General features: G+C 40.6%; 1 protein-coding gene across 5 annotated transcripts in view; it reads left to right on the top strand.

Moving 5' to 3' along the window:
* The window catches only part of TANC2 (tetratricopeptide repeat, ankyrin repeat and coiled-coil containing 2), a 460,847-nt gene that overhangs the window by 324,201 nt on the left and 114,335 nt on the right, over positions 1–22,311 (top strand). For all 5 annotated transcript variants that reach the window (XM_033917627.1, XM_033917630.1, XM_033917629.1 and 2 more), the window contains one exon: positions 8,151–8,382. In XM_033917627.1, coding sequence (XP_033773518.1) covers positions 8,151–8,382 — 232 coding nt within the window. The remainder of the gene's footprint in view (positions 1–8,150; positions 8,383–22,311) is intronic.

Here is a 22,311-nt window from a genome sequence, read left to right as displayed (position 1 = left end):
AAACAGTCACTCAATCCTCCATTGCCCCAGGTACATTAGATAAATTGTGAGCCCACTGGGACAGATAGGGAAAATGCTTGAGTACCTGATTGACTGAACTGACTGCCTTTTCTTCCTCCACCATGAAACCATGAACACACACACTCATAGATCTATAATAACTAGGGCCCACCTTCCCCTGAACTGTGGAATAATTACTGCTCATTGTAATCTTTTGGGCCTCAGAGAGACAGTGGAATTGCAGAATAATGAAACAATAGCCAGGGGTGATTTGGAAAAGGTATATTAAACATATAGAAATAGACATATTACAAATATAGAGAGAGGATATGTGGTTACAGAGCTAATTCTGTGTGTGTTTAAGGAATATGTGTCTGTCCTCCTTAAAAATGGCTGAACTGGGTCTAGGGAAGAGATGCTATGTGTTGGTGTGTCTGAATGGTTAGGTGTGGAGGTGTGAGGAAGCAGAAGGAGAAAGAGAAGAGGAGGTGAGAGCGAGGATTAACATAGTAGATGACGGCAGATAAAGACCCAAATGGTCCATCCAGTCTGCCCAACCTGATTCAGTCTAAAAATTTGTTAGGGTTTTTTTTCCCTTCTTCTTCTTAGCTATTTCTGGGCAAGAATCCAAAGCTCTGCCCAATACTTTTCTTAGGTTCCAACTACTGAAGTCTCCGTCAAAGCTCACTCCAATCCATCCCAGCCATTGAAGCCCTCCCCAGCCCATCCTCCCCATCCTAGCCATTGAAGCCTTCCCTAGCTCATCCTCCCCATCCCATTCTCCACCAGACATAGACCATGCAAGTCTGCCCAGTACTGGCCTTAATTCTTCAATATTTACTATTATTTTCTGATTCTAGATCCTCTGTGTTCATCCCACGCTTTTTTGGACTCCGTCACTGTTTTCAACTCCACCACCTCTCTCGGGAACGTATTGCAGGGATCCACCACCCTCTCTGTAAAGAAGAATTTCCTTACATTGCTCTTGAGTCTCTCCTCATATGTCTTTTGGCGCAAACCTCCTATCATTTCGTTGCCCTCCTCTGGACTGCTTCAAGTCTTTTTGTGTCCTTCGCCAGATACGGTCTCCAAAACTGAACAGAATACGCCAAGTGGGGCCTCACTAACAACCTGTACAGAGGCATCAACACCTTCATTCTTCTACTGGTTATGCCTCTCTTTATACAGCCAAGCATCATTTGGGTAGCAGCCACTGCCTTGTCGCACTGTTTTTTCACCTTTAGATCTTCAGACACTTTCACCCCAAGGTTCCTTTCCCCATCTGTGCATATCAGCCTCTCACCTCCCAGCATATAAGGCTCCTTCCAATTATTAATCCCCAAATGCATTATTGTGCATTTCTTTGCACTGAATTTTAGTTGCCAGATATTAAACCATTCCTCTAACTTTTGTAGATCATGTTTTCCACTCCCTCCTCGGTGTCTACTCTTACAAATCTTGATATCATCAGCAAAAAGGCAAACCTTTCCTTCTAACCCTTCAGCAATGTCACTCACAAACATATTGAACAGGATCGGCCACAGCACCAAACCCTGAGGGACTCCACTACTCACTTTTCCTTCCTCCGAGCGACTTCCATTAACCACCACCCTCTGGCGTCTGTCCTTCAACCAGTTTCTAATCCAGTTCACCACTTTGGGTCCTAACTTCAGCCATTTAAGTTTGTTTAAGAGCCTCCTATGAGGAACCGTGTCAAAGGCTTTGCTGAAATCTAAGTAAATTACATCTAATATATGACCTCAATCCAGTTCTCTGGTCACCCAATCAAAAAATTCAATCAGGTTCGTTTGACACGATTTACCTTTAGTAAAGCCATGTTGCCTCGGATCCTGTAACTCATTAGATTCTAAGAAATTCACTATCCTTTCTTTCAGCAATACTTCCATTATTTTTCCAACAACTGAAGTGAGGCTCACCGGCCTGTAGTTTCCTGCTTCATCCCTGTGACCACTTTTATGAATAGGGACCAAATCCCAATCTCCAATCTCCAGGAACCACTCCCATCTCCAGAGATTTGTTGAACAAGTCTTTAATAGGACCCACCAGAACCTCTCTGAGCTCCCTCAGTATCCTTGGATGAATCCCATCCAGTCCCATCACTTTGTCTACCTTCAGTTTTTCAAGTTGTTCATAAACACTTTCCTCCATGAATCTACTCCATTTTCCTGAGTAACTTTGCCAGACAACCTCGGTCCTTCTCCAGGATTTTCTTCCGTGAACACAGAGCAAAGTATTTGTTTAGCACGTTTGCTTTTTCCTCATGACTCTCCACATATCGGTTCCTAGCATCTTTTAGTTTAGCAATTCTATTTTTCATCTTCCTCCTTTCACTGATAAATCTGAAAAATTTTTGTCTCCCTTTTTTACATTTTTAGCCATTTGCTCTTCCGCCTGCGCTTTCATCAGATGTATCTCTCTTGTCTTCTTTCAGTTTCACCTGGTAGTCCTTTCTGTACTCCTCTTCTTGGGGGTTTTTATATTTCAGGAACGCCAACTCTTTTGCCTTTATTTTCTCTGTCACTAGTTTGGAGAACCATGTCGGTTTCCTTTTTCTCTTGTTTTTATTTATTTTCTTCACATAAAGTTCTGTAGCCATTTTTATTGCTCCTTTCAGCTTAGGTCACTGTTTTTCCACTTCTCTTATGTCCTCCCAGCTCTTTCTTCAGGTACTCTCCCATTTTATTAAAGTCTGTACGTTTGAAATCTAGGACTTTTAGTATTGTGTGGCCACCTTCCACTTTTGCCGTTATATCAAACCAAACTGTTTGATGATCGCTACTTCCCAGGTGAGCATCCACTCATACATTAGATATATTCTTCCCCATTTATGAGGACCAGATCCAATATCGCTTTTTCCCTCGTGGGTTCCGTCATCATTTGTCTAAGCAGAGCACCCACAATCTCCCGACTTCTTTCAGATTCTGCAGATGTAACTTTCCAGTCCGCACCCAGCAGGTTGAAATCTCCCAAAAGCAACACCTCCTCTTTACAAACTTTTGGATATCCAAAATCAGATCTTTATCAATTTGCTGCGATTAAGTTGGAGATCTGCAGACTACACTCATGTAGATAGAAGTTCCATCTTCTCTTTTCAGAGCGATCCATATTGCTTCTTCCTCTCCCCAGGTCCCTTGCATTTCGTCGCTTTACATAGAGAGCTACTCCACCACCTTTTTGACCAACTCTGTCCTTTCTAAAAAGATTATATCCCGGTATGTTTGCATCCCATCCATGGGATTCACTGAACCATGTCTCTGTAATAGCAACAATATCCAGGTCTCTAACATCAGGGCTTTCAGATCATGAATTTTGTTGCTTAGACTGTGAGCATTTGTAGTCATCACTTTCCAGCTATTTTTCAGCGGAAATCTCCTTTTTTGTTTTGTATAGTTTTTTGTTTTGTTTCACTTCCCGTTGCAATGCTAAGAAGTGAGTTGCTAATATTGTTTGTGTTGCAATCTTTACTACCATCACATCTTGTTTTTTGCTGGGGGTGGTCTCTATAATTGTCCTTCATATATACGCCATCCCCACCTTCATACACATGTCATCCCCACCTTCTAGTTTACATACCTAGAAACATATTGTCTAAATTTCTCCACAAGGATTATTTTTCCTGCTGTAGTAATATGTAGCCCCTCAGTGCAATTTAGCTTCTTGTCCTTCCATGTATTTCTCCATCCTCCTATGTACCTAAAGCCTTCTTGATGACACCAGGCTTTGAACAACCTATTGAAGTCCTCTGTTTTTTTAACTCTTTGCTCTCTCTTTCCATATGCAGGCAGTACTTCTGAAAAAGCTATAGTCTTTACAAAAGGTTTCAAGCCCTCACTAAGCTTCTGAAAGGCTTTCTGAGCTGCAAGTGTGGAGTTGTTGGCCATTTTCAGTATCTTTCTGTGTTTCAATTTGGAATTTGTTTAAAACAGTGGCCCTCAATTCACAAGGACCTGTCTTGAATATGAATGATATGTGTGTCTGAATTGGGTGGGTGTGTAGAAACAAGAGACAAAAGAAACCCAGGAGGCAGGGCTGGATTAATAGGTAGTCCCAGTAGACACATGCCTAGGGCCCGAAATAGTCAGGGGGCCCGCTGAAGGGCGACTTACCATGCCAATTTTTTTTCAGACGGCATGGAGGAAAGGAAAGAAGAAAAAAAAAGAGGTATAATCCAGCAGACAAAACAAAATAAAAATTAAAAAAAGCAACTCCTCAGTAAACACACAGTAGAAGAGAAGGGGGCAAGAGCAAAGACAACTGAGGAAGAAAGGGGGAAGTGGCAAGGAAAAAAAAAAAGAGAGATAGCCTTGCTAAAGACCTCTCTGTCCCCCCCAGACAATTAACATAAATTTCACACTGAAGCGCTGGGATCAAGACGTGGCCAAGATGAAGTCGTCTTCTGGCTTCACATTTTTAAGACGAAATCGTGGTAAATCCCAGTGAGGAGGAAAGAAAAAAAAAATACCCAACTGTGTTTAACAAGGACAGAAATCCAGAATAAATAATAAAACAACGTCAACCAGTATGGGCAGAGAGGAACTTCTTCTTTTTCCTCATGTAAAGGCTTCTCTTTTTGCCGCCCTCCTCCTCAGATCACCGTTCGCTCGCTGCTGCAGCAGTTACGCAAAGGTGGGTTCAAATTCTCCTCAATTTGTGTGTGTGTGTGTGTGGGGGGGTTGTTCTCTCACTTTTGCGGGCCCAGTCTTTTCCCTTTTTAATAAATTTTTCTTGGGAAAGGAGGGAATTCAAAGGCAATTTTCAAGCGCTAGAAATACAGTATTACTAACGCGCCACGAAGGTAAGGGGGGGAGGAGGGAGATTCTTGGGCCGGTGAGGTGGCGAGAGGGAAGGGGGACGGGGACGGGACGGTGAAGGGGACGGCGGGGATGGAGACGGGGTGGTGAAGGGGACGACAGGAACGGGGCATTGAAGGGGACGGCAGTGACGGGGCGGTGAAGGGGATGGTGGTCCAGTGACGGGGACAGATTTTTTTCCCCATGTCATTCTCTAATACAGATCACTAACAGGTCAGCAATTTCATGTCTGAGTTATTTTAGTAACTGGGATGTATACCATCCGGTCCAGGCCTCTCTTAAGAGGAAAGATTAAAGAGTTTATGGCTCTTCAGCTTGGAAAAGAGACAGATGAGGGGAGATATGATTGTAGTCTACAAAATCTTGAGTGGTGTAGGATGGGCATAAGTGGATCGATTTTTTACTACATCAAGATTTACACAGACTAGAGCACACTTGATGAAGTTATATTTTAAAACCAATAGGAGGAAATATTTTTTCACTCAGAGAATAGTTAAGTTCTGGAATGCATTGCCAGAGGATGTGATGAGAGCAGTTAATATAGCTGGTTTTAAAAAAAGGTTTGGACAAGTTCCTGGAGGAAAAGACAGAGACATACATGGGGGAAGCCACTGCTTGCCCTGGATCGATGGCATGGAATGCTGCTATTATTTGGGGTTTTGCCAGGTACGTTTGATTTAGATTGGCCTCCATGAAGATGGGATACTGGGCTAGATGGACAATTGGTCTGACCCAGTAAGTCTATTCTTATGTTCTTAACCCAACACCATCCAGAGCAAAAACTAATTGAAGCTCACAAAAAAATAGAGCTGGGGGAATATACATCTATATAGCCAAAAAACATAAATCCTATAGACTGATAAACAGTCACATAAATATCCCCAGTATAATATTTAAATCGTTTAATTATTAAATGTGCTTATAGATCAACATTTTGCAGTAAACAACCGTGAAGTTACAAAGAATTAGTGGTTGTTTTGGGTGTTTTTATTGTTGCACAAAATTGTGCTTAATATCCCAATATGTCCAACACAAATAATGAGTGAAATATTTTTGAGATAAGTGTATTTACATTCATTATTTATGCTGGACAATTCATTTTCTAGTTCCCCCTCCCCACCCCACCTCTGATCGGTGTTTTCCCCTGCTCTCTTGTCCCCACCCTCTGGGCTAACTTAAATCAGCTCCAGGGGGTCCCACGTTCTACCTTTCCCCTTCTGTCCATCTCATTCCCTTCCCTTCACTTTTCAGGTCTCCTTTAAGAACATAAGAACATAAGCAGTGCCTCCGCCGGGTCAGACCATAGGTCCATCCTGCCCGGCAGTCCGCTCCCGCGGCGGCCCAAACTGGTCACGACCTGTCTGTATCACCAGAAGAGGCTCCCTTGCCACCTTGGTTTCTCATTTAAGTCCTGTCTTCCTATCGAAGTCCTAACCTTCCGGTCTTGCACATGCACGACCTGGTTGGGTTTCTATACTTATTACCTGGTTAGCTTTCTATACTTGTGTTACATCCCAGCTCCTCCCTCAGTATCCCACGATCCCTTTATCCCTCAGGAATCCGTCCAATCCCTGTTTGAATCCCTGTACTGTACTCTGCCTGATCACTTCCTCCGGTAGCGCATTCCAAGTGTCCACGACCCTTTGGGTGAAAAAAAACTTCCTTGCATTTGTTTTGAACCTATCTCCCTTCAGTTTCTCCGAATGCCCCCTCGTACCTGTTGTCCCCTTCAGTCTGAAGAATCTGTCCCTATCCACCCTCTCTATGCCCCTCATGATCTTGAAGGTCTCTATCATATCTCCCCTGAGCCTCCTCTTCTCCAGAGAGAAGAGCCCCAGCCTATCCAACCTCTCGGCGTATGGGCAGTGTTCCAGCCCTTTTACCATTTTCGTAGCTCTCCTTTGGACTCTCTCAAGTACCGCCATGTCCTTCAAAGTCAAAATCTTTTTTTTCAGAGGGGCCCTGGCATGGCAGTCAGGCGGAAACAAGAAGTTGCAACAGATCACCACTCATGATATTGTACACTTCCATCATATCTCCCCTCAGCTGTGTGTCTTTAAAAAAAAAAAAAATTCTATACCATTCTCCCAAGGGAGCACAGAACAGTTTACATGAAGTTATTCAGGTACTCAAACATTTTTTTCCTCTTTGTCCCAGTGGGCTCACAATCTATCTAATGTACTTGGGGCAATGGGGGGGGGATTAAGTGATTTACCCATGGTCACAAGGAGCAGCATGGGTTTGAACCCACAACCTCAGGGTGCTGAAGAGCCCTAACCTCTTTAGTCTTTATTATCTGGATCACTCGTCTTTGAACCTTTTCTAGTTCTGCTATATCTTTTTTGAGATAAAGCAACCAGAATTGAATGCAATACTCAAAGTGAGTTCACATTCGCAACATGGAGCAATACAGAGCATTATAACATTCTTAGTCTCGTTTACCATCCCTTATCTAACACCTCCCGCTCTTTGGTTCTTTATCTTCCTAGCTCCTTTCCTATAACCCTTCATTGTAGCTCCTTTTCAACCTAACCCTGTAAACCGTGCCGAGCTCTACGCTTGTGGAGATGGTGCGGTATACAAACCTAAGGTTTAGTTTAGTTTTAGTTTATTTCCTAGCATCTTGTTTGCTTTTTTGGCCGCTGCCACACATTGGCCTTATTATCTCTTATGGATATGAAATGTATATCATAATGAGATTTTTGAGGATTTGATTATTAAATTAAAAATTTATAATAGTTATGGGATAGGGTAGGGGAGGGATATAGATTGATTTGTTTCTTGAAAGAATATTAAGTGATGTCTTAAATATAAAATGTATTTAATTTGTATTGCACTTATTGAAAATATTGAAAATGAATAAAGAATTAAAAAAAAAAAGATAATCTTTAATATTGAATGATTTTTAATTGTTGCTGTATTATGACTGTTTTGACTTGTTTATTTCCAGGTAATGTTTCTATTTTATTGCTTTGATAACTACTTTCATTTTAAAGTTTTAGCGGTCTACAAAAACGTTATGTTATAGGTGAGCTACTGTACAATACTATAACAAACAGTGACAAGAGTGGTTGTAAAGCCTACAAAGTGGGACTTTACAGAACTAGACATTACATTAGTTGGTCATTGCTATGTGTTCCGGAGAATGATTGTACTTTGTAGGGCCAGTCATTTTTGAAGAACAGTCTCTGAAGCTACCAGCCAAATTCATCAGGATCAATGTCAGAGGCAGATAAGGCCAACATCTTCTGCAAGCTCAACTCTGAGGATTACAAAGAAATATGACTTTACTCTTTTGTCTGTCTTTCTCTTTTACAGGTTGTTGCATATCACTACTGCCAGGCGGATAATGCCTACACCTGTCTAGTGCCAGAATTTGTCCACAATGTGGCAGCACTGTTGTGCCGATCGCCCCAGCTGGTTGCTTACAGGGAGCAGCTACTGCGAGAACCTCACCTTCAAAGCATGCTTAGTCTCAGGTCTTGTGTGCAGGATCCTATGGCCTCATTCCGCAGAGGAGTCCTTGAACCCCTGGAGAACCTGCACAAAGGTTAGTAGAGAAAATTTTGGTTTTAAGATATGGAAATTCCAAGATGTGGTAGAACATTTTTTATTCTGGATTCTATCACACACTAGAATTCTTATTACATTTTGGTTACGAGAGAGGTAAAATGGTTCACTCACTGGCTCTAGCCCTGTTTTGTATATTGGTAACAGGAACAAAAATTTGTGTCAAACATTGTGTGAAGGCCATGGTTTTATTGATAAGTCAAGTGTCATGTGGTCTGGTAATATTTAAACTGATGCATGAAAGTGATATTACGTTATATGTTATTCTTGGTGAATTGAAGTTTCCACTCCGTCCAGTTACAGGGTTCGGCATGAAGCAGGCACCATTAGCTAGACTGGTAAAGAGGGGAAATAACAGGGCAGTTTAATGTATGGGTTGGTATGTCTTCTATCATTTACATAATCAGACTTGCTTTTTAAAACTTTTATTGGGGCCTTTAGTAATTATACCAGGTTGGTCTACAACCGCATCTCCATTTAAACTGGAAGCATACATTGTTGAAAGATCTGGGGTGCATCATGCCATCTTTTGTGCGTCCCCTTTAATTCAGAAATCCCAAATTCCTGATCCCTAAGTTCAAAGGAAAAAAACTCAAAAAACAAATGTTTACAGAATTGTTGCGTCTGTTGGGAGTGTCATGTGTGCATCTGCTGTGCTTTTCAAATGCCATTGTATAACAATGTACATTAACTGAAACTTGACTTACTAAGGAAAAAGAAAACAATAGCTTGGTAAGATGCAAACACAGACCAAGCCAGCAGAAACCAATCATCAGCCCCTTCATTTAATTGCTTAAAGGTTCATATTCAAAATGACTTAAGTGGCCAGGAGAGGCTTCTGCTTGCTTAAATCATATTCTGTGGACCACAGAATATTCAGCAACACTTAATTTGACAGTGCTACTGAATATTGGCACTGATCAGCCTTTGGACCACACAGGGGCGTAACAGGTAGATTCGGTGAAGGAGCCAGCATGTGGGTGCCAGTAATATTCGGTACTAGTGCCTGCATAGCTAAGCTGGCATATAGAATCACATGAATGCAGTCTTAACTATGCCCACTTAAATAGGTGGGTGCTAGCACTGAATATGGAGGCAACACCTGCATAACTTCTGGGTACTGGCCCATGCTCCCTTTAAGGATTGGCCAGGTGCATGCAGAGTTTTCCTCATTTGAGCAAAAAGTTCTAAGAACCAGCAATTTTCCAGATTTGCAAGTATTTTTGTGAGCGACATGCAAAATCTGTGAGTGACACTCCCAGAATGTATAAACGATTATACTTATGTGCTCAGCTTAGAGGGAACATCGATACTAGTTTGAAGGGTGCCAATATCCGTCTTCCCTAGAAAATCAATAGCTTCCCTCCCACCCTTCTGATACCTCCCTCTCACTCCTATCCAAGGATCCCTCCAGGCCTAGCTGCCAACTCCTGACCTTCACAGCTGCCCTTTCAAAATGACTACCACAACTTCTAGCAGCAGCCTCACAGAACTAGAGGTCACAGCAGACATTTTGAAAAGGCAGCTGTGATAGGTAGGAATGCGAGTGGGCATTACTTCTGTCCATTCCTTGCTAGACCACCAGGGATCAGGCAGGTAGGCCCCAGAGGATCCTGAAAGGCAGTTTCCTGATGTTCTGGGGATGGAAGGGAAGAAGTGGGGATAGAAAAGGGGGCTTCTTGATGTTCCAGGGGTGGGATCTGAAGGGGAAGAGGGGTTCTTGATGTTCTGGGCCGACACAATGGACCTTTCTTCCTCTCTATCCTCCGTCTTGAATAAAACTAAACAAGTTGAAACAAGACTAAAGACATCCATTTCAAGATCCTTTCAGTACATGATCCTTCTGAGATTTGCTGTCTCTGGAAGGGACTGCACATAGCAGTGTGGGATTAACAGTGTGGCCCTTCCCTCTCTTCCTCCCCTATTTCTTTCTGTCCTATCAAACCATGTAGCTCTTTTCTACTTTACAGAACTTATTTTTAAAAAATTGTAAACCGCCTAGATAGGTTTCTCTGAGACAATAATCCAACTTTGCATAAAACTTGGAAACATGGATTGGAGAGAGGGATAGGAAGGGGAGATTTCTTGATCCTCTCAGGCTTGGGGGGGGGGGGGTAGGGGGAATGGATCAGGACTTAGCCAGATGCCCTTATGTGGTTCCCAGTTGATACTCACTTGGGTCCCACTTAAGACCTAGCAGCTAGTACATACTGAATAGCCCTCAGATATTCAATGCCGAGTCCCAGACATGGCCCAGCATTGAATATCCAGGGCCAATTCTGCCTGCAGCATTCAATGTGGACTGAATATTGAGGGTTAGATATTAATCAGAATTTTCTGACCAAACATCAGGTAGCTCTTACTAGAGTAAACTTCTGCAAGCTTCATGACATCCTGAGTGGATTTTCATACTGTGTACATAGCCTTATTGTCAATATGACACTACTGGTTTCTTGTAGCCAGAAATGTATTTTGAGAGAAAGCTTAGATTTTGTTCTTCAGTAAATAGCAAGTAAATCTTCTTCCATAATAATCATCATATCCATTAATAGACTGTTGAAATAGGAAGTTAATTATCTTGTGATTAGAATATGAGGAAAATGCCCTGTATGAAAAGAGAGCTGCAATTTAATAAAACTGGTGAGGGGGGAGAAGAGAAGAGAATTTAGTGATATTGTGTGGTGGTAATGACATAGGAGTGAAATTATTAATAGAACATCTAACATGCAGCAACGCATTTGGATTACATTTCAGTAGCTTTTTTCAGCTTCTAAAAATATTAATTTCATCTAGAGAGCCTACACTTTTGTAATTGTCAAGAGTTCTGTATCCAATACTGCCCCCCCACCCCGTAAAGACATACTCTTACTATATTATAACCTGTATATAACCAAATGTGAATTTATCCTGGGAGTACTGATATTTCCATGGTATTGTGAGGGGGAAGAGATCAGGGAATCTAATCAAGAAACAGCCTATATGTGTTTAAAATCAAACTAAAGATAAATTCTGAGCATTAAAATGTTGTTTAATGAATACATTTATTGGTGTATTACAACATTCTTTTAGAGTAGTGAAATGGAAAGGTGTTTTCCAGTGGTGCGCATTATACTGAAAAATCAGCTTTGAATCAGCTAGTGTTACATATTGTACACTAGATAACATGGCTGAATTGGGAAGCCATGTGCTAAATTCAATGCGATATCCCTACTAGCCGCCAATAAGTTTCAGTTTTTTATTTATTTACTATCCCACCTATTGGAGATCCTTCTAGGTGGCTTACAGTCTAAAAATAATCAGATGCATAAAAGGACAGGGGTTAATAAAGCCATGATTCTTAGGGGCAGGAGGGATGAACTACGAGAAAAATAGAAAAGTAGGGGGATAATATAATAGGGCCAAGTATAGGACAATTATGCCATTGTAACATCATTGATGAGGTTGGCTCTGAGGCACTGTGGAATGAGGCATTATGACATCACAATCTCAGCTCTGGAATGTTGCTCTCATTGAGGTTCCGGAATCTTGCTATTCTTTGAGATGCTGGAATGTTGCTACTCCTTGGGTTTTGGCCAGGTACTAGGGACCTGGATTGGCCACCGTGAGAACGGGTTAGTGGGCTTGATGGACCATTGGTCTGACCCAGTAAGGCTATTCTTATGGTCTTATGTTTATTTATTGGAATTTAGCTCACACCTAATTAGAACCCTCTTTTAACAAGCTGCATTAGGGTTTTTTTTTTTAATCACTGGCTGCTGCAGTAAAAGCTCCAACGCCCATAGAATTCCTATTTCAGCAAACTAGTCAAAGAAACGCAGCGCTAAGGAAACCTTAATATTTCAGATGATGTAAACATTTAACATAAAGATGGAGTTTATTGATGAATAAAAAGTAGCCGGAATTCTTCTGATACCATTTGAAAATTAAAGGTTACATACTTATGAAACAGTTCACTTAATGGCAAAGTTAATTGTCCCATTCATTATTGCCAAAGTAAATCGGCTTGTAAGAAAGAGATACTAAAGCCAGACAAATATGATCAATAAATTCAGGCAATATCAACTCTAAAATAAACTTTAAGTAAAGCTTGTAACTTACTCATGAACTACAACCAGAAAATGCAATATTATAATGAACATCTGATTGTCATTCATAGGGATTTATGGTAGAGCTTTTACTGCAGCGGCCGGTGATTAAAAAGAAAAACCCTGACGCAGCTTGATAAAAGGGGGCCTAGGTTGCATTACAGTTCAAGGTGCTTACCTTTTCCACAGACACCAGCAGTTCCCTCCATACATACCCAACCCCACAAAAATAAATCCCTTCTCTCCTCGGGCAGGACATCCACGAATGCATGGATGTGACACATTGACATCATGTCATTGCGTCATATCCGTGCATGCGCGGATGCCCTCCTACATGAAGGAAAGCTTTTCAAAACCCGGACAGACCCCCAGACATGTCCTCAAAAGGAGGACATGTCCGGGGAAATCCAGACATCTGGTAACCCTAAGTAAAGGGGAAGAGTCATATGCTATTTTACTGTTAACTCTACATGTTAGTGGCTGGGCCTCATTGCATAAAATGGGATCTGTGCTAACAACAACAACAAAAAAGCACCAGGTGGATGTGATTCAGACTCGGTCCACCCTGGTAATAACATGCATGAGCGAGATGGACAAAATGTTGATAATGAGACTTTATTTTTAAAATAGGTTAACAAAATTTTGTGGGGATTTGGTCAGGATTTTTCCGGATGTATCCAGAACCACACAGTTGAGGAGGAAAGAATTTTTGAAATTGAAGGATAGAGTGTTGTCACTGGATGCATCCTTCTATTTGAAATTTCCCTGTAAATGTATGATCAAACTACTAGATATTGAATATTCTTTTTGGGATCCAATACAATTACAACAATTCTTAATTGCAAGAGAAAAGAAATAGAAATGAGATTTGTTTCATCTTACTGAGAAATATGGGGAGAATTAATAATAATAGTATCCTAGATTAAGGAATGACTCAGGGTTTTAATTATGAACCAAGAATTACCATTCTTTATATTTCCTGAATTTTATTTTGTTAAAAAAAAAAAAAGCAAGATATACTCCCCATTAATGTGGGCTTGAAAGGAGCTTTGTATGTATGATTTGATTATGTTTTATTTTATGTGATATCCTTTTTTCTTTTGAATTGTTGGATATCTTGCCTAGAAGTCGCAAGATTGTTGGCGGTATATAAGAATAAAGTTATTATTATTAAAGTTATTATTGTAAAGTATTCAAAATTATTAAAAAAAAAAAAAAAAAAAAAGCACCAGGTATTGGTAAAATAACATGTTTTAACGTTGGCATATGTTGATAACGATACCCCCTAAATGATGATTTCAGAAAACAGCCATTGTTGCATGTAGACATATTGCATGTAGAGATTTCAAATGAATTTGGAGTTGGTGGGCCAAAGATTTATAGCATGTATTTCCCAGCTCATATTTATTTTGATTTCCCAGTCAATTTTTGCATCTGCTCCAAATCATATTGTTAAGCATTACAAAAATGTTCAGTTCAGCTATGGCTGTAAATGAGAGATGAAGATGGTAATGATCCTTAATGCCTCATTTTTCATATATCTGCTTCAAATGTGTAACAAAAGAAAAGAAACTTTGGTGGCTTTGTTAATTGCCATTACTTATAGTTTTAAGGTTTATTTATTTGATGTATTAAGAACATAAGAACATAAGCAATGCCTCTCCTGGGTCAGACCTGAGGTCCATCGTGCCCAGCAGTCCGCTCACGCGGCGGCCCAACAGGTCCAGGACCTGTGCAGTAATCCTCTATCTATACCCTTCTATCCCCTTTTCCAGCAGGAAATTGTCCAATCCTTTCTTGAACCCCAGTACCGTACTCTGCCTTATTACGCCCTCTGGAAGCGCATTCCAGTTGTCCACCACTCGTTGGGTAAAGAAGAACTTCCTAGCATTCGTTTTCAATCTGTCCCCTTTCAACTTTTCCGAGTGCCCTCTTGTTCTTTTATTTTTAGAAAGTTTGAAGAATCTGTCCCTCTCTACTCTCTCTATGCCCTTCATGATCTTATAAGTCTCTATCAAACTAATAAACAATGAGAAAGGAACTCCAATAACAATAGAATAGAGAAATAAAGAATAGCAGCAATCATACCATAAGACATGTTCTGAAGGGGTAACAATAAACCAAAACTTTCATATATCATCCAATAAAGAGTACAGTTTTTGGTCATCCAAAGCTCACACTATTCCTCCCAATTATCTCCAAAAGCTAAGCTGAACAAATTCATGTAAAACTATTCTAAGCTCTCCTGGGAATAATGGTATAGAAAATTAAAATAAATAGAAGATGTAAAAGATCTACCTGAACCGGAAATGGTTTTCAAGGGTGATGATGTGGAGGAACTGAAAGAAATCTCAGTGAATCTGGAAGATGTACTAAGTCAAATCAACAAGTTAAAAAGTGATAAATCACCTGGACCTGATGCTATACATCCCAGGATACTAAAAGAACTCAAACACGAAATTGCTGACCTGCTATTAGTGATCTGTAACCTGTCGCTGAAATTGGAGGGTGGCCAATGTTATGCCAATTTTTAAAAAGGATTCAAGGGGAGATCCAGGAAATTACAGACCGGTAAGCCTAGCTTCAGTGCCGGACAAAAATAAAATTGTAGAACACGTAGCAAATATGATTCAATGAGACAGTCAGCATGGATTCAGCCGAGGGAGATCTTGCCTCACCAATTTGCTTCACTTCTTCGTGGATAAAGGTGAGCTGGTTGGTATAGTGTATCTAAATTTTCTGAAAGCTTTTGACAAAGTTCCTCATGAGAGGCTCCTGATAGAATTAAAGAGGCATGGGATAGGAAGCAATGTTCAGTTGTGGATTCGGAATTGGTTATCAGATAGAAAACAGAGGGTAGCTGATTCCTCTGCAGGTGGATATTCTGCTTTTTTCCCAAGTTACTAAATTGGGCTTGACTAGAGGGGGTAATTTGCTGCTACACAAAGCTTCTTTATTGCATGAAAATATATCCTTGTACTGTGGCGTTGAGCTTAGGTGCCCACTGTTACTATGTGGAGAAATGAATTGTTTACATTATTAAAATTTGAATATTTGGTTGTACGTAGGGGTGGCCCTGATCCCTGGCGGAAATTTAGGAGAATCTGGGCCCCTGTTTGGGAGAGTCTGTCCCATCGAGCTAGAAGTTCTCTTCTGAACTTTTGACACTGGAGTGCTGGGGTGGAGGGTGGGTGTTTGGGATCTGGTGGGTCTTTTGGATGGGGGGAATTTGGGGTCCTTTAGGTCTCCATGAAGGATCAACACGGATGTCCTAGTATTGTATGCTGTTGTATTTTGTATTGCTGTTCAGTTTGGTGTGTATGTTTGTACTCTGAAAAAATTTTCAATAAAAACTTTAAACAGAAAACAGAGGGTAGGGTTAAATGGTCATTTTTCTCAATGGAGGTAAGTAAAAATGGAGTGCCACAGGGATCTGTACTGGGACCAGTGCTATTTAACTTATTTATAAATGATCTGGAAATTGGAATGACAAGGTGATTAAATTTGCAGATGACACTAAACTGTTTAAAGTTGTTAAAACGCATGCAGATTGTAATTGCCTTAGGAATTTGGATGACTAGGTGTCCAAGTGGCAGATGAAATTTAATGTGGACAAATGCAAAGTGATGTGCATTGGGAAGAATAATCCAATTCACAGTTACCAGATGCTAGGTTCCACCTTGGGGGTTGGTGTTCAAGAAAAGGATCTGAGTGTCATTGTACTCAGTACGATAAAACCTTCTGCCCAATGTATGGCGACGTCCGAAAAAGCAAACAAGATGCTAGGAATTATTTAAAAAGGGATGGTTAATGGATCCAAGATGGTGATTGAGGCAGAAGCATGAAGCACAGCTCCGTGCATCACTGTTTTACCACTTTACCTGGGTGTTCATTTGGACACATTTTTGCTTAAAGAAAGATTTACCGACTCTCCTTTGCTGCTTCGTGATGGGAAAAAGGAAGGGAGTCTTGCGACTGGGACTTGCGGCATTCAGTGGCTCCAGAGCTATGATACAGACAATGTTGGATGCCAGAATTACATCAGACTCCAGGGACGACCCAGGCCTTGGGAGGAGTGCCGATTTCATCGGCAAACCTTAGCTCTGATCAGGCTTCTCTGAGCCCGATCCAAAGGCAGCCTCCTTCCCAACCTGAAGGAAGTATTACAGCGGTAGAACAGGCAATTCAGCGGTCCTATGAAGATAGACAACTGGTGAGCCCTGAAGGAGAGGTGGGAGGAAAGTCTTTTAAGAGACAGGCCCACACTGGTGACAGTGCAACATCGATGTCTTCCACGGCCCAAGTTGGTGAAAATATTTTATCTTTACCTGTTCAATTTGGGAAGTTAACCAAGCCTGCCCAAGTCAATTTAGAAGGCAATAGTGACCATGGACTCTAACCGTAAAAAGGTATTAACTTTAGTTCGTGCTGATTGTGCTATTATTAGCACTCAGGTCAACGCACAAGGGATTATTTTAAAAGAGCAAAGTAAGACTATTGTGAAACATCAAGAACAAATAATCAAATAAAAAATTTGGAGAGAGATTGTTAAGGAAAGAACTTATATACAGAAAAAATTGGAATATCTAGAACAGGGGTGCCCAAAATGTCGATTACGATTGATCAGTAGATCACAAGGGCAAACCGAGTTGATAGCAATCGACTCGCAGTGCTTTTGCACTCTCCCTGCTTTCCCGATGCTGCAAAAGCCAGGTAAGTGCATCCACTGCACAAGGGTCGTGCCCACATGCCTTCCCCCTCCCCCTGACGTCAATTCTGAGTTGCAGAGGAAATTCGAGGCCAGCCAATTGACGTCGGGGAGGGGGGGGGAGACATGTGGGCCCGGCGCACGGTTGGGAGTGAAGTCATGGGAAGGAATAGAGAGGACTATGAAGGGATGAAGTGAATTGAAAGGATTAATTGCTGGGACAGAGAATATTGCTATGAAGAGCCAGAAGTGTCTGAAAGTTCTAAAGGGGAAGAGTGACACATTGATGAAGACAGAAACTTGGAGTGGAACTGTGGTAGTGGAGAAGAAATAGGTTGTGAGGGTGACAGGAACTCAGAGAGGGGAAAAGGGGAATAGGAACTGAGAGAAAAATACATAATTTGGAAAATAAGAGTAAGAGCAGACAGGAGGAAGTGTTTGCTGGGGGCATTTGGCAATGGTGGAGGTGGCTTGGGGGGGGCAGGGAGAAAGAAAGAAAGACAGAAAGAAAAAAGAAATGGGGGTAGGGAGAGAGAAAGAAAGATAGAAATAAAGAAGGAGGCAAGGAGAGAGTAAGAAAAATTTAGGGGAGGGAATGGAGTGTGTCGGTGGCAGGCAGGGAGAGAGGAAGAAAAAGTTGGACTCATGGAGGGACATAGAGAGAGATATTGGTTGGGGAATGGAATGAGATCTGGAGAAGAAAAAGCATGCAGGAGGCAAAAAGAAGGGAAGAAATATTGGATGCACAGTCAGAAGGAAGTGCAACCAGAATATCATGAAATCACCAGACAGCAAAGGTAGGAAAAATGATTTTATTTTCAATTTAGTAATCACAATGTATCTGTTTTGAGAATTTATATCTGCGGTCTATATTATGCACTTTTACTAAATTGCAATAGCGTTTTTTAGCGCAGGGAACCTATGAGCGTCGGAAGCAGCGCAGGGCATTCAGGGTAGCTATCACAGTTTAGTAAAAGGGGAGGGGGTATATTTGTCTATTTTTCTATAGCTGTTAACTGAGGTGATATTGCATATTTTAAAGTCATCTGCCTTGACCTCTGTGAAAAAAAACCTGAATATAAATTATAATTAACATTTTCTCTGCATACAGTGTGCTTTGTGATTTTTTAATTTGTGGGTAGATCATTTGACTTGGTCATTTTAAAAGTAGCTCGCAAGCCAAAAAAGTGTGGGCACTCCTGATCTAGAAAATAAACAAAGAAGAAATAATTTAAGAATACTGTATTGAACTTCCCAAAATCACCAGTAATTGCTCCGGTAGTAATGATGTGGAAGTACTTAAAAGAAATTCTGTTAATCAGGTTTATTTAAAATTTGATTATATCGCTTATAATACTTCTAAGCGATGTACACTTTAAAACGGAGTGCATTATTATAAAATAAGAATACATCTCAAATCATACAAGGACCAACATGATACAACAGGGAAAGGGGTTGAACTATAATAGTTATAGTACAGAAAGGTGGAGTATACAACTCAGGAAACATCAGAGATTCCCCCTAAATTGTATACTTCTTTAAAAAGAAGTATCATACATTTGATATTTAAGTGTTGAAAAGCATCTTTAAATAAAAAAGACTTTAAGCTGCTCTTAAAGCGATCGAGCTTTTGTTCTTATCTAAGCTGCGGAGCATAAATTGTGAATATTTCATTTTATGAGTATTAATGACTTTCAGGGAGGGAATTACAAATAAATTGTGGTCTGCAGATCATAAGGTTCTCAATGTATAAGGTATTAAGAGTTTATCTAGGAATGCTGATAAGTTTGATTGTCATATTTTAAAACAGAGCAAAATTATTTTATAAGTAATCCGATGGGATATTAGCAACCAGTAGGCATTCTGTAGAAGGGGCGTCACATGATCAAATTTTTTTAGAATTAGTGATGAGTTTTATAGATGTGTTCTGGATTAACTGTAGGGCTCAGTATTTATCTTTGAGTAGGAAAAAAACAACTTGTTTCTACTCCAGGATGAGAAACAGAACAACAGAAAAGTGATTTAAACCTGACAAATTTTTTGGAGGACTCACTTTAACCCTTTCAGGACCAAGGGACATATTTGTCCCATAACTTTAAAATCCTATAAATTTTGATTGGGATAGTCTACGGTTCTAAATTTGATATGTACGGATTCCATAGGATACTGCCTTTATGTAAACAAACCGGTTCCGACATTCATTCATTAGCGTCGTTGCTAGATTGACGAGAAGATTCACTTGCCACACTGTCCATAAGCCAGAAGTGTGATTTTTTTAAATAAAAATAATGATATTTCACAAAAAAAAATCAATTTTTTGGCATCTGCAAGCCCTTTTTACCATAAAAATGTCGTCAAAACCACAAAAATTGGCCTACAATCCTTATGGTCCTGAAAGGGTTAAATAATAACAGAAAGAACTACTCTTATTGTGACTTTTGCCCTAGAGTTTGATATGGATTTAATCTTACGAACATACTTTAGGCACTTGAATGATACGTTTTTTGTTTCTACTGTATATGTTTTTCCTGACTAGTCTAAAGAAACACAAAAAGAAGAAAGGAATTTCTTAGTCATAAACTCTGGGTGCTCAGTTTCTTTTAAAATTTTCTGCAAAATGTTGTATTTCTTTAGAGCATTGGTTCTTAACCTTGTTGGAGGTACTGAACCCCACCAGTTTCATATGCATGTTCACCGAACCCTTCTTTATTGGAAAAATAAAATATGATTTTTACAAATTCAAAACATAGGTTTACAGTGAGGGAAAAAATAATATCAATTTTGAAAACAAAAAAGTTCTCCTATATTTCAAATAATAATAACATAATAATGAAGTTTACTGCAAATCAGTGTGACTTCTGCTGTTGCCTCTCAGAGACCAGTTCAGAAATGCGCGGCTTTACCTTGGCAAGTGCCACTCTCATGTCATTTTCGCAACAAAGTCTGTTCCTTTTCTTCGTTTTTATGTCCAGCATCCTCGAAAAGGATTGCTCGCAAATATATGTTGTAACAAACGGTATGACAATTTCCAGAGCTTTCTTAGCAATACAGGGTACGTTACCAATTGTTGACACCAAAACGTTGAGAGCGTTGTTGTTCTGAAGAGTTGCTGTTGAACCTGGCTCTGCTGAATTTCAATGATTTCATCGAGGTATTCATCATTGACATCTGTTGTCTCAACACTAAACGTGAAAGGCTGTCTCACCCATGCTGGATATGACTCTCTTGTAGGGAAGTATCCGTCGAGAGACTTTGCAAGCTCATCTAAGTGCGTGGTAATAGTTTGCTTCAGTTCCGCGGGTACAGAAATGTCTCCGATTCCAGATACATCTTCGATCTTACTTACACAGTTGTCTAGCAGGGGAAAGTTTGCGAAGTTATCGTTTTCTGTTTGTCGTTTCCATAATGGTAGCTTTTTTTGAAAAGCTTTCAGGTTTTCTTCCGCTTCGATGATGTTGACTCCACCACCCTGCATCTGCTTATTGAGATGATTGAGAGCTGCAAAGATATCAGCCATGTACGCTAAAATGAGAATGAACTCAGAAATTTTGAAGCAATCTGCATGACAATGTTGCTGCTCTTGCAAAAACAGAGCTAATTCCACACGCATGGCAAAAACACGATTCAGCACCTGTCCCCGGGATAACCACCGAACGTTAGAATGGTACAGAAGTACCTTGAATTCAGATCCCATTTCTTTACACAGCTCCTTGAAGATGCGGTGCTTCAGAGCATTATTTCGCACATAGTTCACGCATCCACAACAATTTTTAAAACTTCTGCCAGTTTTGGAGGCAAGGTTTTTGTTGCCAACGCATGCCTGTGCAGAATGCAATGCGTAACAATGATGTGTGGTGCATCGGCATTCACTAGCGCACCAAAACCGGACTTTCTTCCGAGCATGGCTGGAGCTCCGTCCGAACAAACTGCAGAAACCATATCCCACGAAAGATTGTCTTTGAAGAAGTCATCCACAAGTTTCTTCACATCAGTTGCCTTAGTTGTTGTTGTAAGAGGCTTACAAAATAAAAAATCTTCCTTTTTCACGTCGTCTTTCACATAGCGCACGAATACTGCAAGCTGGCTTAGATTGGAAACGTCTGTGGTCTCGTCAAGTTGAAGGCTGAATTTTGCCGGGCTTGAAATCAGATCTGCAACTACTTGAGCCAAGATGTCTTTGCTCATGTCCTCTATTCTGTTGCTGATGATGTCATTTGAAAGAGGAATTTCAGATAACTGAACTTCAGCCGCTTTTCCCAGCATGATATTCGCCATCTTCAACACAGCTGGTTTTATGAGTGTTTCACCAATGGTGTGTGGTTTGCCCTGCTTTGCGATCAGGTAAGCAACTTCGTACGATGCTGTGAGGATCGGTTTGTTGATGGGTACAAAGCCGAGAACAGGCAGAATAGCCTTTTCATCGAATCTTGCTCTCTTCACCTTGAATTCAGCGAGCGTTGTGTTCTTGTATTTTCCATCTCCATGCAGCTTAAGGAAGTGATCCCTTAGTTTTGCCGGAACTGGACTAGAATTACTCAACTTGGCATTGCAAATCATGCAATTAGGATGCTGACTCCCATCACGTTCCGTTATACATGTGAATCCATATTGTACATATTCGTCCGACCACTTTCGTATTTTGCTCGACATAGTTAGTAAGGGATTAAAATATTAAGATAGGTATCACACGACGTACCATCACAACAGCTACAATTCGACTACTGTGCGCATCAAATCCCCTGCAGCACAGATAGGCCAAGCGATGTTGCGTGATCACCTGCAGCCAATTATGGACAAGCGGGGCATATCATCACGAATCATAAGCGCTTCGGTCACGTTCAATCATCTATCAGTTAAATCACAAATTTTGATCAGGAATTGATTGATGTATATAAGGCGTTAGTTACAGATTGATAGATCAAGAAACCGAGTACACGATCAGTCTTGATCAAAATCACTGAATAACTGATAGATGATTGAACGTGACCGAAGCGCTATATGAGTCAGAGGTGTGTTTTGACCTCCGCCGAACCCGCGAGACTGACTCACCGAACCCCTGGGGTTCGGTCGAACCCAGGTTAAGAACCACTGCTTTAGAGGGAAAGAATTTCTTATT

The sequence above is a fragment of the Geotrypetes seraphini genome, chromosome 13 (assembly GCF_902459505.1).
Source record: "Geotrypetes seraphini chromosome 13, aGeoSer1.1, whole genome shotgun sequence".
Taxonomy (NCBI): domain Eukaryota; kingdom Metazoa; phylum Chordata; class Amphibia; order Gymnophiona; family Dermophiidae; genus Geotrypetes; species Geotrypetes seraphini.
This window is presented reverse-complemented; position numbering and strand designations above follow the sequence as displayed.